This window comes from Terrapene carolina, unplaced genomic scaffold (genome assembly GCF_002925995.2).
Source record: "Terrapene carolina triunguis isolate 2854851 unplaced genomic scaffold, T_m_triunguis-2.0 Scaffold17, whole genome shotgun sequence".
Taxonomy (NCBI): domain Eukaryota; kingdom Metazoa; phylum Chordata; order Testudines; family Emydidae; genus Terrapene; species Terrapene triunguis.
The window spans coordinates 3,564,663-3,582,390 of NW_020664368.1; the positions used below are offsets into that span (position 1 = coordinate 3,564,663).

Consider the following 17,728-nt stretch of genomic DNA (forward strand, 5'->3'; position numbering starts at 1 on the left):
TGGCTTCTCCCCACTCCTCATATGGGTTGGGTCCTGGGTTCTCTGTTGCGATGCCTGGTGCCTCCTCCCAAGGTGCTTCTTTTATGTGCTCAAGACACTAGGGTGCTGTCCCTTGGGAAAATAACTAATACAACTACTCTTAAGGAGTATGACCCAGCGCACAAGAAACAAACGACAATAATACAAACTCCAACAAATGAAATGCTACACCCCAAAAGAATAGTATAACAAAGGGGGATTTTATTGGGGACAGGAAACAGACACTCTAAAGAAGGAAAGCGATACGGTTAACCAATAAATGCTAAAATGTTCATACAACCATTCACAACTGTACCACACAGCCAGCTCCTTCCCTGGCACCTTTTCAGCTAGGTGGAAAGAGTGTGAGTCCAGAGATGGGTGTAGCAGTGCTACAAATGTTGGCTAACTTAAAGAAAACAAAAGGGGTTCTCTTACAGTATTTTCACCCCTGATTGGGAAAGGATCCTCTGCTGGCCCCCTGTCTAGAGTCCTGTGGAGGTCTCGCATGGCTCTTAGTAAGTGGAGCTGGGTTGGTTCTCTGCCTTCCTGGACACTGGCCTCAGCAATGTTGGAACTGCCTAGTGCATGTTAGATCCTGCAGCAGTTCAATGTCCCCCTTTGTGGGGACTGGGAGCTGAGCCCGGACTCCCTAGGCTATTTTATCTCTCAGCTCCAAACTCAAAAGCTCCAAAAGTGAAAATTCTTAACACTAGTCTCTGTCTCTGACTCAGTCTGTCCCTTCCAATTGAAGCAACTGAGCTGTCCTGGCTTCTCATTGGCCCAGCAAACGGTCTATAAATCACCCTGTCAGAAGCTCCCAGTTGGCATTTGCAGGAGTTTCCAGTCTATTCCATCCCCACTCCAAACTCTAAGCAGGCTGGGAAGTGGTGTCTGGAGGCTCTGCAACGGTTGTTATTTTAGTCCATATGGTAGGTCTCCAGAGGCTCAGTCCAGCATTCCAGGAGCTGGTAAACACCAAAGGGGATACTTAGGTGACAAGGAAACGTAAGGATAACTGTGAGGAAACCTTGGGGCCCAGTACAGCACCACAGTGTGATGCTGGAAGGGAAGATAGTGAGGCTACACATCATCTTACTATGGCTCTGCTGCATCCCTTTTCTGTTCTAGCTACGTGGGCACCAAAATATACGACAGCCTAGGTCCTGAAAGGATCTGGAGCTCCCAGAACATCTTCAGATAGCTCAAACCATCCTGCATCACCAGTTCTGCATAAATTTAATGCTGTCATGGTCAGAATTTCCTTATATGTGTTTGAGTAACACTTGAACTGCTACATTTTTTTTATTATTATTATTTTTATAAAACCAATTCTGCAACCCTTTTCTGAGTAAGCCATACTCATGGGAACAGCCCCTCTGATATTACTGGCAGTACGTCGCATAATTTAGGATTACTTTTAAGGGCAGCAGGATCTAGCTCTAGAACACTGTTCAGTTTGGTATAAACAAGTCTCCACAGACAATGCAGCAAGATAAGAATAAATTGAATGAGCATATTTACATAGTGTAAAGCGGTCGCTATGGACTCTCTAAAGCCAGGTATTCTTCATAACAAGAGCCTGACTTCAGCAAGGCTCAGCAAGGCCACTTCTATGGAAAACAGCATAAGTGTGGCTCCAAAGATAATAGTATGCAATTAAGGAATAAAGAAACGTACATAAATAAAATTCCCTCAAACTCTGTCCCAGTAACAATGGACAGAGGTAGTTTCAAAACCTAGAGCTATGTTGTAAAGGGTCCTGTTCTCCCCTCCACTTCTGAAAGCAGAAAAGAAGCAAAACCTGTGGATCAGGGCAAAGGGAGGGACAGAAGGGAGGAGAGCATGTTCTATGACATCCTCCCATGGTTGATAAACCATTTGGAAGCTCCTCCACAGTAGGTCAGCAGGAAGGCAGAGCCACACAGTGGGAGAGGGTGGGGCTGAGGTAGGGCTGCAAGGCCCTCCAAAGCTTGCTTCTTCCTTCATGGCATAGTGTCACATATCACTGCAGACTTGCATCAGGAGGCAGCAGTGGTCTTTGGAACCACCACAAAGGGTGGAGGTAAAGACGTTCCATCTGGATGACGCCTGCCTCTGGTAGATCCCCCTAGATCTGAGTTTAGCTGTCAGAACCCCCTGGCTTCTTTTGCAAGAGGACACATGCCCTTCTGTCCAGTGGAAGACTGAAGAGGAAATGGAGTACATTTCTTGGGATGAGATTGGGTATTGTAAATAAAACTTACTTCCCAGAGGAACTAAAATTAAGTAAAAGTTTGGCAAATTAAATAGTGCACTAGTTAAGGTTAATATATTGTGTAATTAATTGGGTTTGTCTTCTGAATAACTACGTAAATTAAAAAAAATTCGTTTGGGTTTCACTTTTATTGTTCCCAGGGTGAATTATTGGAACTGAGACGAGAGCAAGAAGAGCAAGAAAGAACAAAAGTGCATCAGAATGAACAGAGGAGGTATAATTTATGGGGAAAAAAACAGAAGAAATGGCTTACATTGAATTCCTGTCTAGATGGCTTCACGAAACAGCAATTTTGTGCTTTAGGGAATCATTGCAATGAGGATGCTCCAAGTAACATCTTTAGTATCAACCTTGCACTTGGACAAGCGAATGAGACCCATTGTCACAACTCATGTATAATCAATTTCTACACAATTGTGCAGTAACTTTTTTGCAAAAGTGGGTTTTGTTACTTACTTATTTGTTTGAAGACAGAATGGATCTCCCGGGATGCATTTGGAGGGGAATCTGATTATTATACTCTAAGGCCCAGAATTTCAGAGAACTGTGCATGTCACTATGCCTAACTTATCTTCTAAGTCATGGCAAATACCTTAGCAAATGACTGGTGAAGTGTGTAAATGACCATGTGCACGTGTAATTATCAGGATGTCTGTGCAAGCAAATTAAGTGTCCAAACCTGGCACAAGCTTTTACATAAGTATTCCCATACCATAGTAGATCCATGGTCCATCTAGTCCAGTGTCCTGTCTATAACAGTGGCCAGTACCAGTTACTTCAGAGGAAAGTTCAAGAAACTTCATAGTGGATAATTATGAACACTTTTCCTCTATAAACAAGTAACTGTTCCTAACTCCTATCAGATAGTGCTTGCATTATGACCTGAAGCAAAAAGGTAAAAATAGGTATTCAATCTACTGTGACTATAAATGTTCTTATTAGCCATATAAATATTTAATCCTACTAGTCTCTTGGCTTCAAAAAAGTGGTAGCTAGTAATGAGTTCCACGGGCTAAGCGAGCACTTTGTTAATATATATTCCTTTTCTTAGTGTTGACTTTCAAATCTATTAAATGTTCCCTTGTTCTTTTATTATGAGAGGGTAAGTAGAGTCATCTTATTTCACCCTGCAGCCTGTCTTCTCTGTATGCTAAACAGTCCCAGTTTAAAATTCCGGATCTCTCTCTTAATTGATTTCAATTACAACACAGAATACAAAGTGTGCAGTGCTCATTTTATATTTATTTTTTATTACAAATATTTGCACTGTAAAAACAAAAGAAATAGTATTTTTCAATTCACCTAATACAGGTACTGTAGTACAATAGTACAATCTCTTTATCAGGAAAGTTGAACTTACAAATCTAGAATTATGTATTTTAAAAAAAAAAACCTGCATTAAAAAATAAAACAATGTAAAACTCTAGAACCTACAAGTCCAATCAGTCCTACTTTTTTTCAGGCAGTCGCTCAGACAAACAAGTTTATTTACATTTGCAGGAGCTAATGCTGCCTACTTCTTGTTCACAATGTCACCTGAAAGTGAGAAGAGGTGTTCTCATGGCACTGTTGTAGCCGGCATCGCAAGATATTTACGTGACAGATTCGCTAAAGATTCATATGTCCCTTCGTACTTCAACCACCATTCCAGAGGGCATGTGTCCATGCTGATGACGGGTTCAGCTCAATAACAATACAGAGCAGTGCGGACTGACACATGCTCATTTTCATTATCTGAGTCAGATGTCACCAGCAGAAGGTTGATTTACTTTTTTGGTGATTCGGATCTGTAGTTTCCACATCAGAGTGTTGCTCTTTTAAGACTTCTGAAAGCATGCTCCACACCTCGTCCCTCTCAGGTTTTGGAAGGCATTTCAGATTCTTAAATCTTGGTTTCAGGGGTGTATCTAGCTTTAGAAATCTCACATTGGTACCTTTTGCATTTTGTCAAATCTGCTCTGAAAGTGTTCTTAAAACGAACAACATGTGCTGGGTCATCATCAGATACTGCTATAACATGAAATATATGGCAGGATGCAGGTGAAACAGAGCAGGAGATGCATAATTCTCCCCCAAGGAATTCAGTCACAAATTTAGTTAACACATTCTTTTTTTAACAAGCGTCATCAGCATGGACGCATGTCCTCTGGAATGGTGGTTGAAGCACGAAGGGATATATGAATCTTTAGCACATCTGGCACGTAAATATCTTGCAATGCCAGCTACAACAGTGCCATGTGAACTCACTTTCAGGTGACATTGTAATTAAGAAGTGGGCAGCATTATCTCGTGTAAATGTTTCTCTTAGCGATTGGCTGAACAAGAAATAGGACTGAGTGTACTTGTAGGTTCTAAAGTTTGACACTGTTTTGTTTTTTAGTGCAGTTATGTAACAAAAAAGTAAATTTGTAAGTTGCACTTTCATGATAAAGAGATTGCACTACAGTACTTGTATGAAGTGAATTGAAAAGTACAATTTCTTTTTATCATTTTTACAGAGCAAGTATTTGTAATAAAAAATAATATAAAGTGAGCACTGTACACTTTGTATTCTGTGTTGTAACTGAAATCGATATATTTGAAAATGTAGAAAAACATCCCAAAATATTTAATAAATTTCAATTAGTATTCTATTGTTTAACTGCAATTAATTATGATAGTTTTTTTTATTGCGATTAATTTTTTTGTTAATCACGTGAGTTAACTGCGATTATCGACAGCCCTAGTTTTAACTAAGCAAAAGGGTTCATGGATGACTTTTAAGCACCAAAAGTCAATCACAGAATTCATATAATATTGAATTTCAAAGTCTATCAACCTCTTTAACAAGCTGCTATTTTTAATGTTCATTTTTTCCCTCATTTTTAAGGGTAAATAATGCTTTTCTGGACCGACTACAAAACAAAAGTCAACCAAGCGGCATTCACCAATCTGGACATTTTGAAAATATGGATCGTTTTGGTGGTGACAGCTGGGTGAGTAACAAAAGCATCTTTCAAAACTCCACAATTGAAATCAATAAAGTTTTTTGTTTTTAATGTAGCTACCTACTCCCCAGATATTATTATTCTTTTAGTGTTCTGCTTAGTCTGATGAGCAGTCTGCCAGGATGATTACTATAAGTAAGACAACTCCCACCTTTTCATGCTCTCTGTATGTGTATATATATCTCCTCAATATATGTTCCATTGTATGCATCCGAAGAAGTGGGCTGTAGCCCACGAAAGCTTATGCTCAAATAAATTTGTTAGTCTCTAAGGTGCCACAAGTACTCCTGTTCTTTTTATAAGTTCTACAATAGCTTTTGAGAAAAAAAAATCCTGATATAAGCAGTCTTATCAAAATAAAAAATGACAGCTGCCTTTACTGCAGAACTAGATTGCCTTGAATACAAGACTTTATCACTGCTTCCCTAAGTTTAGAACAAAAATAAATGAAGTTTTAAAGAGATTTTCGAAAGACTCTAAATGAAAGATGTTTGGAAATGTTGTAAACATTTTTAATACATTCTGGAAGGGGAAAAAATAGCACATCAAAGATACAGCTGTTCATTTTTCTCCATAAAATTGTGACAAGAAAGACACAGTGTATCCAATTTAAAATATGAAACCTTCTGCATGGCTTCTTTGAAGAAAAAAATCATGGAATTTTGCTGTAATCTATTAAATATACAATACTAGATACCAAACTGTATTCACGCATTAATAAACAATGAATGTGACTACAGTTCTGCATAATGGCATCATTGAGTGATCCAAAAAGTTTGTACTAGTCCCTTATATTTAAATGAACTACAGCAGAAATTGCCCATTAAGGGCAAATGCAATTGCTAAAAGGATAATCTGCTGAAAAGGAAATCCTGCAAAGGGATTAAACATTGCAGAAAAAGACACAGGGTTAAGTGAACTGGCAAATGTAGCGAAAACCAATGCTAGCTTAAATGATAAACAGCAACTTTGAGTAACCATGGTGATTGTCTTCTAATGTGTCTGTTTCCAGCACATAGCCCAATCCCACTAAGACTTGTATACACATTTAACATTTATACATGTGAGCAATCCCATTGATATCAAGGGGACTATGAATGTGTGTAAGGTTAACCATGGATAGAAGTCTTTGCAATATAAGGGCCATCTCCATTAAAACTATCCATGTCACAGTTGTGCTAAGAAACCCCAGGCCAGTTGAGCCCACCAGCCACACAGAAAGAGACAGATGTTTAGCTCTTTGGGGAGGGTCTCAGTAGATAAGATTGACAAAGGGCAGAGAGAGGAAGTATTACAATCCCCACTTCGCAGATGAGGGAACAGAGACACAGACTAAATGTGTTTTTCAAGGTGCTACAGAAACCTGTGGCCAAGCCAGGACCTGAACCCAGATCTTCGGAGTTCTAGTCCAGGGTCCTAACTGCAAGAACATCTGTCTTCCCCAATTGCTGAGAATTTTAACGATGACTTCAATGGGAGTAGAACTTTGCCATCAGAGCCATCACCAAACATGCTTCTGTTACAAAACTTAAGTAGTTTCAATCTATGTATAGCTCACTTAATATTCTATTATGGCTGTATGCAGCATTCTGTGCTATTGTTTATCCTTGCTTCTTTTTATAAGAACAAGTTAAACAGAGCCACAATACAGAGAGGTAGCAATAACCCTACTACTTTAGAGGCCACCATGTAAATAAAACCCAAAGCTACAATAGCGTGTCTTCTATTGGGTAAAAATGACAAAGAATGGCTTTCTGGTCCCAACTATAAATTACAGAAAAAAGAAGGGAAGAGCAAATAAAACAAGGAAGAGTAAAAAATGCAATGATGCATCATGGGAAGGAATTTAAAGTGGCAACTTAAAAAAAAAATTGGTAGGGAGGGGAGCCCGGAAGACTACAAGCACAAACCAGGATTGGGAGAGGACTCCACTTGCAGGATTGAAACTTTAGACTCTGATCCTACAAAGACTTAAATATGTGCTTAAATTTAAGCATATATGAATTGTCCCATTAAAGCCAATTTGCATTACTACATAGAGTGATTGTCTTCTGATGTGCATAAAGTCAAGCACATGCAAAAATCTTTTCAAGATCAGGGTCTGAGATCGGAAATTCCTCATTGGAGGGTTTGGATCCTGCTATCCATTTTTTAAGAGAATGGAGTACATAGTCTGCACTCCAGTATTCAAGGGTGACAGCTTTATTTTAAAGGTGTATTTGTTTCAGAGTTTGATGTGATGTGGGGAGGCAAAAAAGCAATGAAACAAATTGGGTCAAATCGTGGTTTATGCAAATCTCTAGAACTCAAAATTGGTTTAAATTAAGTATAGAGAAAAAAATCATCAGTGACTCCTTCAGAAGGAGTGAGCTCTCAAATGTTCCATGATATTCTACCATCAAATTGAAGGGACAGATGGGATGATTTCCTGAATCTGAGAGTTATTCCTTTCTCTGGATACAGCTACCTGCCAGCAATGTAGTTCTCAACATAGTTCTGGAGAGCAAATATTTTGCTTTTGGAACAGATCAGGTTCTATGAAGTAACAGGGATTTTAGTGCAGTGTTTAAAAAAAAAAATCTGTCAGAGGATACCCCATCCAAGGATTTCATCCACCATAATCCACTTATCTTCAAATGATCTAAATTGAACACTATGTTATGCTAACCATATACTCAATGCACTTTTAAAGAACAAAGTACAAATCTTTCCAGCAAAATGCAGCTTTGTATCAGCTCGTTTACCGAGTGCTTTTACCTCCTTTTTTGGTTGTGGGAGACAAATGTGGATTTTTAAAAATGGAAAACAAATTAATCATGGAATATCAGGGTTGGAAGGGACCTCAGGAGGTCATGTAGTCCAACCCGCTGCTCAAAGTAGGACCAATCCCCAGACAGATTTTTGCCCCAAATCCCTAAATGGCCCCCTCAAGGATTAAACTCACAACCCTGGGTTTAGCAGGCCAATGCTCAAACCACTGAGCAAACTTGATATTCTATGATTCTAAATTAATACCCCACTGCTCTCTGCAAGCTGATGCTCCCTTGGGATGTAGTGTTCATCACAGGCTAAAAGGGAAGATCTTGAAGAAGGCTCCAGTTAATACACTGGCAACCATTGTAAACCATTCTTTTTGGAAAACAGTAACAGCTGTCAGCTCAGTATGGTTTATAATTTCACAAAGCATTAAAGCCCAACGTTTAAATTGTGGACAAATTGTCTCAACTATTTTGGCACTAATAATGGTGTACCTGGCTTAATTCAAATACAGTTTACGTCTGTTTTTATGAAAAGAACAACTTCAAATATTTTGCACGTCTTTATATGCAGTTCAGCTGAATTTTTACCCATACTTAAAGAACTGAGGGATTTATAGAGGCCAAGTACTAATACGTTGCAAGTCCCTTAATGGAGCTCTTATTTTTGTGTGACAATCAAGGGCCCTCCGTGGGCCTTTCCTTTATCCCATTCATAGAGATATCACATGGTAAACTGCTGAAATTTATGTAGTCTTTAACAAAATATAAGCTGCCATGTTGAAACCTTACAGAGCTACGGTAAACTTGGGACCTAGAAAGCAACCTAAGATATTACTGTCTCATTTCATGTCTCCATTACACTGTGTGTCATGCATAAGAATGAGGAATGCTTTTTGGATGCTGACTCTGCTCCTTTTGGTGATGCACAATTCAAGTATGAATAATTATAGGGAAGAGAAAGCTCATACACTGAACGCATAGGTGCACTGAGATAGTAAACCACATTCTGTACTCCTCCAATATGTAGAACAAGAATCTACTGGAAAAGCAGCTGTGTCTAAATGAATGAGACTGACAATGTCAGTGTAATTTTGTAGCATGTTGTATTGGAATGATTCTTTTGGAGTCTTATTCAATAGCTACCATGTGCTGTTTGCTCCTGCTAATTTTTCAAGAGATGCAACATGCCATAAAGCTTATTGTTGCATACTAAAGAAATAGTCCTGGTTAAGGAATGCAGTCTCACATGACAAATCAATGTGGTCCAATAGTGAACAGCCTAATCACATGTGGAAGGCTGGCATTTTTATTGCACATGTAACACTCGTGAACACTATTGTTTCACCCTTATTGGGGAGCCAAACCAATTTTGCTTTCCGACCATGGGGAGATTGGGTACTGGACTGGCAGGACTATGATCCGATCCAGTATAGAAATTCCTGTGTTGAAAAAAATTGTTTACTGCTAATGGTTTTGCCTGGCTGGTATTCATTGGGTGGGGCACAACTTAGTTAATTAAGATGTGTGTTTAATGTTGAACCCTTCAGGTAGAACTATGAAAGAAATGGATGTTTAAAACCACTTTTACAGCAGAAACAGCAGTACAGATAGGGGGCTTATTGAGTGCATCCTGAGTGGTTGCAGCTGAGTTTAATGATTATTTATCTGAAGAGTGATCAATTAGCATATGCAAATATGTGCTATCTGATCTGAGGTAAAGAAATTTCTCTTGAAGAAGGTTATTTTCAAAGGAAAAAGTTAGGGCTCCTGTGTCACGCTGTTTGGAGTGGCTCAAGGGCATGACTACCAACTTCAGGGTAGACGGTTAAGCAGGGCACACACCCAAAATTGGTTGAGAGTTCTGTACTTGGATTTCAACAACCAAGCATCAAGTGTGAACTCCTCAGGCACTACAACTCCCTTAACATGGAGTCATAGATAGTTCCCTTGGGTACTCCAATCTATCTTGCCACTCAAGCAAGCTTGTCTTTTTGATAGATGGTCACTTACACCAAAAATCACAACAATATTCTGGCTACTCCCAATTCCAAAGGACTGGTCACTTATCCCAGGTCAGTTGCACTTTAGATCTTACACTAAAGACCGTGCTTGTAGCCAATCCTATAATAAAATAACGAAAGATTTATTAACTAAGAAAAAGCAAGTAACCATATGCGCGCACACACACACAAATAAGTTATAGTTTTTTGGTTCCAAAAGGTAATAGAAGCTGCTGTAATATGCAAGCTTTGTGTCCACTAGGGCCAGCCGAGACTAAGCTGCTGGGGATCCCTTGCCTATGCTTAGAAATCTTGCACTCTCCAATCTCCAAGCAGCATAGAGACTCAATATCTTCTTGTCAAGAATTTTTATTCACTTCCTCCCAGAGTTCAAGATGATGGGATGAGTTTATGCACAGGTCTCCTCTTCATGTGGGGGTGGGGACAGGAATACAATTAACAAAGTCTTTGTCTTTTGTTTCACAATGGCTCATCTGATTGCAGTGGACCTTCTTGTGGGCAGGATCTGACGCCTTCTGTAGGAAGCCAGCATTTTATATTAGGTGGTACTTCTTTCCTCTTTGAGTTACAAAGTTATAGATGCTTACAATGCAAACACTCAATATAACTTTATAACATGGAGTACAGATGTTATAAGTGAGATTATTACATGAAGCATCCTACAAGCATTTAATAAAGTCTAAGCACTGAACACATTTTTATAACTCCAATACCTATTTTAACAATACCAACAACACAGGTGAGCCAGACAGGTTTCCAGCTATGCATTTGTCAGTGTTCAGTTAAGGCCTTGGGGACTTTGCATGAGCTGGCCCCAGGACTGTCAGCATCACATCCAGAAAAAACACTTTTGAAGTGCAGCACTATAATGGTGAGTGTTCCAGATATCTCAAAAAACATTCAGAACAATACCTATGTTGACTTGTTTCAGTGAACCCATGCAGAAAATATTTTGCCTCAAGGGTAAATACATCCTGCTATTCATATTAAAAAGAGTAAATATTTGCTTAATTTTTTTACCATAATTTATTTATCCAATCCCATATGTGCCTTTGAAATTTTCTCCCTAATTATATATTTAATAATACTTCCTTTAGTACATATTTCTGTGCATATGTATTTATACTGTATTAACACAGGTACCTTTCTTTCTTGTCTAGCACTCAAGGTATTTTGAGTAAAAGAATAATACAACCAAAAAAAAGGTAAGAATAATAAACTATATTAGTTGTCTTTAAGTGTTATGCAGATGTCAAAGTTAATCATTTTTTAAACTGAAAACTAAATTATTAGAACTTGTAATTAAATGTCACAACAAGAGGTGATTTGGGTTAAGCATGTAAATGATTAACTTTAGTCTACACAGTTACATAATATAGCTATGATTTCATTTATATATATAAAATACAAAGACACATACAATTCTGAATTCAGCTATAGCCATGTGGTCTCATTCACATAGTAGAGTTGTACATGTGTAACTGAGGGCCAATCTGATCTATACAACTCCACTGAAGTGTATGAGACCAGCTGGCTGTAACCAACTGCAGAATTTGCATCATTGTGTTATGTATAATATTTCAACCCAAGGTAAGCTGCACCACTAAGAGTTTAAACTGGAGCGTCACATCTACACTAGCATCAGTATAGCTACATCAGTGCAACTACACCATTGACCAATACAGACCAGTTCTCACTTCAGAAAACCTGTCTCCTGTTATAGTCATGGACATTGGCCAGGGTAGGTTTTTGAAAACATGGGGTGGTGGAGTACCATAAATGAAATGCAAGTTGTGCATCTATATGTATGCTACCTAGTCTTCCATTTATGGATCAAGTTTCTAAAATGTTATGGCCCTAATCCTCCTCCCACATACACCAGTGTAAATTAAAAGGGACACCACAGAAGTCAATGGAGTTCATTGTCCTAAAACTGGTAGAGGTGATGTGGGAATCAGGCTCTTTGTTTTTAAAGTGGCATTTTCTTCTTTATTGCGTCTAAGTTTATCTTCTTTTCATCTCAGTCTATTGCTTTTTCCTCCTGCCTGTACAAATTGCCACACTCAGTTCTGCAAATCCTTAAATCTGTAAAGTGTTCATCTCTATTATACCTCTCTCTGTGATACTGTTTGAAGGCTGCAACATAGAAATAAACTATTGTATTTTAGAAAGGAAAGGATTTTCTTCCCTGCTAATTCACGATCCCCAAGGAAGAGAATTGAGTTTTGCAGAACTAGGACTCCTGGAATCTTAAAATATGAGGTCTGAGGTATCTGATGCCCCAGTATTGATGTCTTTCATAGCTCTGGCTTTGAAGAGATGATATTCTGAGCCCTATTCCAAGTGCTAGAATGTGTATGGAGAGACTTAAAAAACCCACCCTGTTTTTGTTTTAAATTCTGTGGGATTACTTTGTTTTTAAATGTTCCCTTTCATTGTCCTTATGGGACAAAAACCCCTAGTGGTTCTTCTCTATTTTTTTTTTTTCATTAATTTAAATAGTTAATTTTGGAATGGTGTTTTTTTAACATGGATATATTCTGAAGAGCAATTTTATAAAAATATTTCAGTGCTCTATATTGATGATCTTTTAATGAATTCCAGATCAAGTCTGCTCAGCTTACAAGTTGTGTGTGTGTCGGGGGGGGGAGAGGCAGGCAAGTTAAGTGCCAGCTCAGCAAGCATAACCTGGAATCTGAAAGCCAACCTGGGTTCTTTGTGGTTCACACATTGCCATGCCTCCCACTTTGGCCAATTCTATCGCTGATGCATGAGCCACTATAAAATGGGCTCCCTCTGCTGTATGGGCTCTGCATTGGCTAAGAGGAGTAAATTGCAGTAAAACCTTACTCTAGTTGGTGAAGTAGGCATATATGGCGGGAAATGGACACAGGCAGTATGTCTATGGAAGAAAGTTCCATTTTACTGTCACTTTTCAGAGCACAATATTTTAGTTGTTGTTTTTTTTTAAAAAAAAAACCTTATGTAGCTAGATGAGCTGAGTTAATTGTAACTCACTAATTTTTTCACAATCCCTACAATATCTGATATATAATGTACATAACCACGATCCCGGTATACTCTCTTGTGAGCCTTATTTTACTATTGATATGAGAGCACATCCCAGACTGCGACATTAATATATTGTTCAAAGAGCTATTAATTTGTCTGCAGGTAATTAGAACATTTTGTGAGTCAAATTTATAATAAGATAGAAAAATGAAATCCTTATAAATTACAAAATAAAACATGTCAGAGGAAAAGGGAAACACTTCTTTTCCAATGGACTCAATCCTGTAGCTGTATGACGTTTTTATTTTTGTTTTGCTGCATAAGGTAACTTGAATTCTGTTTTCTCTTATTACAGGATGTTGGTGGAATATGTACTTTCATCTGGCCTTGACCATCTGACCTTGAAAAAACTCCAGGGAAGCTTCCTTTTATAATGTTATCTTGTTGAGCCTCACTGTGATTTTACCCTGACTTCAACTTCACACCCACTTCAGTGAGCAATCTTCAGTGACTGGTTTCTCTCTGTCATTATTCACGCATATTTGAGGCAGTTAATTATCAAAGTCATATTTAATCTTTAATGACAGTGAAAGGGTTCATTATATTTTTTCCGTATTTTATTTTTCAGGATGCAATTATAGCAGGATCTCTTGAAAGAGACATGCTTGTAGCTTCCATGACTATGGAATCCACAGGAATAACCTGCTCTCTCCTATATAATTAGTCAAAAAATCTGACCGCTTGCAGAGTGGGGGAAGGGAGAGGGGCAGTCTGTTCATTTTTACTTGGTGGTGATCTACTGAGGTTTAACGAAAAAAAATGAAATATTACTGTGTGCACTAAACTGAATATTTTACTTTTTAAATGTTTTTAAACAAGTACAAAATGTATGATAATAAAACTTTGAAAAATACTTTCAATGTGATTTTAATTTATGGAGAGTTTTCTGTGCTTTCTTTCTTTCTGTGCTTTCTTTCTTTTTCCCTCCCATCCATTCTAATGACCTGTTGTAATATCACTATTTCAGTAAGGTGCCATGCGCTAATGCTTTCCACAAAGTCCGATGCACAAGCTAAATCTCTGCCTAATGTAAAATAGATGCTTACAGTGCCTGGCAGGGAAACCATGCAGATACGAAATCTTCCACATTTAAAGGTGTATGTCTTATGTAATGGTGGAGGTTTCCCAAACAGTTTTTTCAATGCATAGATGTGCCATGATATTTTGCATCTCCATTATAATATGGAATTTATATAACAGATCATAAGCTTCAGCCACAGCTTTATTCCAAAGCTTGGATTAGGGGCGGCTCTAGCTTTTTTGCCGCCCCAAGCCCCCTGCGGCCGGACTGCCAAAGCAGAAAAAATGGCGGCCGCAGGGGGGTGAAGGGTGGCGCCTCGCATCCAGGCAAGAGGGGCTCCCCCCTCTGGCCTTGGGGTGCCTCTCCCGGCCAGGCAGGCAGAGCCCCCGGGGGCTGCAGGAGGTTCTGGCTCAGCCGCTCCTTTAAAGGCAGCTCGGCTGGGCCGGGCTCAGAGCCGCGCGGGAGGCGGAGGCCGGTGCAGGAGGCAGGGAGTGGCACATCCCGGGGAGCCCAGCGGCACGGTGAGCGGCGGGGATCGCTAGTTCCTGCCCCCCCGGGCCGGGGTCCGTGCCCCTGCAGGGCCGGGCTGGGACTGGCGGAGTGCGGGGAGCCGGCTGGGGGCTCCGGAGCTGCGGACTGGGCTGCCAAAAAAAAAAAAAAAAAAACCACGGTAGGGCAGCCGGAATGTGCCACCCCAAGATTGGCCGGAATGCCGTCCCTTACAATGTGCCGCCCCAGGCACGTGTTTTCTCGTCTGGTGCTTGGAGCTGGCCCTGGCTTGGATGCACCTACAGTTTTTGCCCTGCAGGATTCTCTTTGCAATGCCCGTTATTACGTCTGTTTCAGAGAATCACTCACCATCTCATATACTACTAGACTGGAGTTAATTGTACACCCCAACCTAACCTTAGAGCAGTGGTTCCCAAACTTTAACAACCTGTGAACCCCTTTCACTAAAATGTCAAGTCTTGCGAACCCCCTCCTAAAAATTAATATTTCCAGGGATATTCTCCTTGACCTGAGTATAAATTATAAAAGCAGTGATCTTGGAAACATAAAATTTGTTTTCATGACATGCTTATTACACACTATTTATTATTAATTATCATTTATTGTGACAGTATTTTTATTACATTATGAAAGCGGCAACACACTTCCAAGCTCTCACTTTTGTAGCTTGTGTCACTTTGAATAGGCCTGTTATAAGACAAGGCTCCTATGTTTCATCAAGGAGTATCAGATGTGAAACAGCATGAAGGTATTTAAGAAGCCAACTCAGAGTTCCTCCTACACAAGCATTCAGGTCTTGAGCAGTCCAGGCAAACAATGCACATTACAACAAAGCTTAAACTTGATCTTCATAATAATTTTAAAAACAATACTAGCTGCCTATTTAATTTTAAAAACAACAAAAAATATCGACCTCCCTTTCCATTTCTTATAAGGAGTCTTGAAGTTTAAATCTCCTCAGTGTGATAGAGATGCTTGCTTTGATCTGCTTAGCTCTTGGAAGTCCAGGAGCTCTGGGCTGCTGACCCATGCTGCCCAGGTTCCCTAGGGACAGCTCTGTCTGCCATTAGGGAATTTTTTTCCGAGAACCCCCTGTAACATTTCACGAACCCCAGTTTGGGAACCACTCAACATAAATACCTCTGCATCTCTATGCAGGGAGTAAGCATCTGACATCAGAGATTCAGCATAAGAGCTCTGCATCTCCGTAAAATGAGTCTGTAATGCAAGCATTCATCATTGTACTCCTGAGTGCTTCTATAAGGAAGAGATCCCCTCTCCACCTTCTTTTTATAGTGGTCAGATCCTGGTACTTGATTGTCAGGATGACTGATAAAGCGGTGATGACTTAGGAAATGCCCGTGTTAGCTCTTGCATTATACTCTCTACATGGTGAGTCTCACACTCAGCCCGGATTAGTAGTAGTGTAGTGAGACCCTTCACTAGGAATGCCCTGTCTCTCAACACCACAAATTCATACCTCACGTGTCCGCTGAAATGTTCCTGCTGAGCATGACTGATGTGGCAGGGTGTGCAGAAAGAGGCATTCTGAAGGTAATTATACAGTGATCCTTGGCTAAGTCCAAATCCAACTTGGTTAGGTGACTGCGTCCCTTCATCCTAAAAGGAAAGGATGTGTCTATAGTTACTGTTGCTATTTTTACATCCAGGAACAGTGCTGTTCAATAGGACTGCGCATCCTTTGGTAGGATAACGAGTCTTGTGGATAAGGGAGAAGCGGTGGATGTGCTATACCTAGACTTTAGTAAGGCATTTGATACGGTCTTGCATGATATTCTTATCAATAAACTAGGCAAATACAACTTAGATGGGGCTACTATAAGGTGGGTGCATAACTGGCTGGATAACCGTACTCAGAGAGTTGTTATTAATGGTTCCCAATCCTGCTGGAAAGGCATAACGAGTGGGGTTCCGCAGGGATCTGTTTTGGGACCGGCTCTGTTCAATATCTTCGTTAACGACTTAGATATTGGCATAGAAAGTACGCTTATTAAGTTTGCAGATGATGCCAAACTGGGAGGGATTACAGCTGCTTTGGAGGGTAGGGTCATAATTCAAAATGATCTGGACAAATTGGAGAAATGTTCTGAGGTAAACAGGATGAAGTTTCATAAAGACAAATGCAAAGTGCTCCACTTAGGAAGGAAAAATCAGTTTCACACATACAGAATGGGAAGTGACTGTCTAGGAAGGAATATGGCAGAAAGGGATCTAGGGGTTATAGTGGACCACAAGCTAAATATGAGTCAACAATGTGATGCTGTTGCAAAAAAAGCAAACATGATTCTGGGATGCATTAACAGATGTGTTGTGAGCAAGACACCAGAAGTCATTCTTCCGCTCTACTCTGCGCTGGTTAGGCCTCAACTGGAGTATTGTGTCCAGTTCTGGGCACCGCATTTCAAGAAAGATGTGGAGAAATTGGAGAGGGTCCAGAGAAGAGCAACAAGAATGATTAAAGGTCTAGAGAACATGACCTATGAAGGAAGGCTGAAAGAATTGGGTTTGTTTAGTTTGGAAAAGAGAAGACTGAGAGGGGACATGATAGCAGTTTTCAGGTATCTAAAAGGGTTTCATAAGGAGGAGGGAGAAAACTTGCTCATCTTAGCCTCTAAGGATAGAACAAGAAGCAATGGGCTTAAACTGCAGCAAGGGAGGCTGAGGTTGGACATTAGGAAAAAGTTCCTAACTGTCAGGGTGGTTAAACACTGGAATAAACTGCCTAGGGAGGTTGTGGAATCTCCATCTCTGGAGATATTTAAGAGTAAGTTAGATAAGTGTCTATCAGGGATGGTCTAGACAGTATTTGGTCCTGCCATGAGGGCAGGGGACTGGACTCGATGACCTCTCGAGGTCCCTTCCAGCCCTTGAATCTATGAATCATCTTGACCACCAGAAGGTGGATTTGCTCAGTGGTAAAAGAGGCACCTGTTCTTCAAAGTACTTCCCTTTCTCAAACTCTTTCAGTTTGAAAGTATTCTGAAACTCGTAACTGATTTCTGCACTACCTTTCCAGAATCATTACTGTGCACGTCTAAATCGTCCCACTTATGTCTTTCCTT

General features: G+C 39.8%; 1 protein-coding gene across 1 annotated transcript in view; it reads left to right on the forward strand.

The window, feature by feature from the left end:
* LOC112103170 (epithelial-stromal interaction protein 1) overlaps nucleotides 1-13,974 on the forward strand; it is a 72,584-nt gene extending 58,610 nt beyond the window's left edge. Inside the window, exons 9-12 of the mRNA XM_026647393.2 lie at nucleotides 2,416-2,489; nucleotides 5,145-5,250; nucleotides 11,203-11,247; nucleotides 13,410-13,974. Of these exons, the coding sequence (XP_026503178.1) occupies nucleotides 2,416-2,489; nucleotides 5,145-5,250; nucleotides 11,203-11,223 (201 nt within the window). The 3' untranslated portion in view covers nucleotides 11,224-11,247; nucleotides 13,410-13,974. The remainder of the gene's footprint in view (nucleotides 1-2,415; nucleotides 2,490-5,144; nucleotides 5,251-11,202; nucleotides 11,248-13,409) is intronic.
* Nucleotides 13,975-17,728: the final 3,754 nt, after the last annotated feature.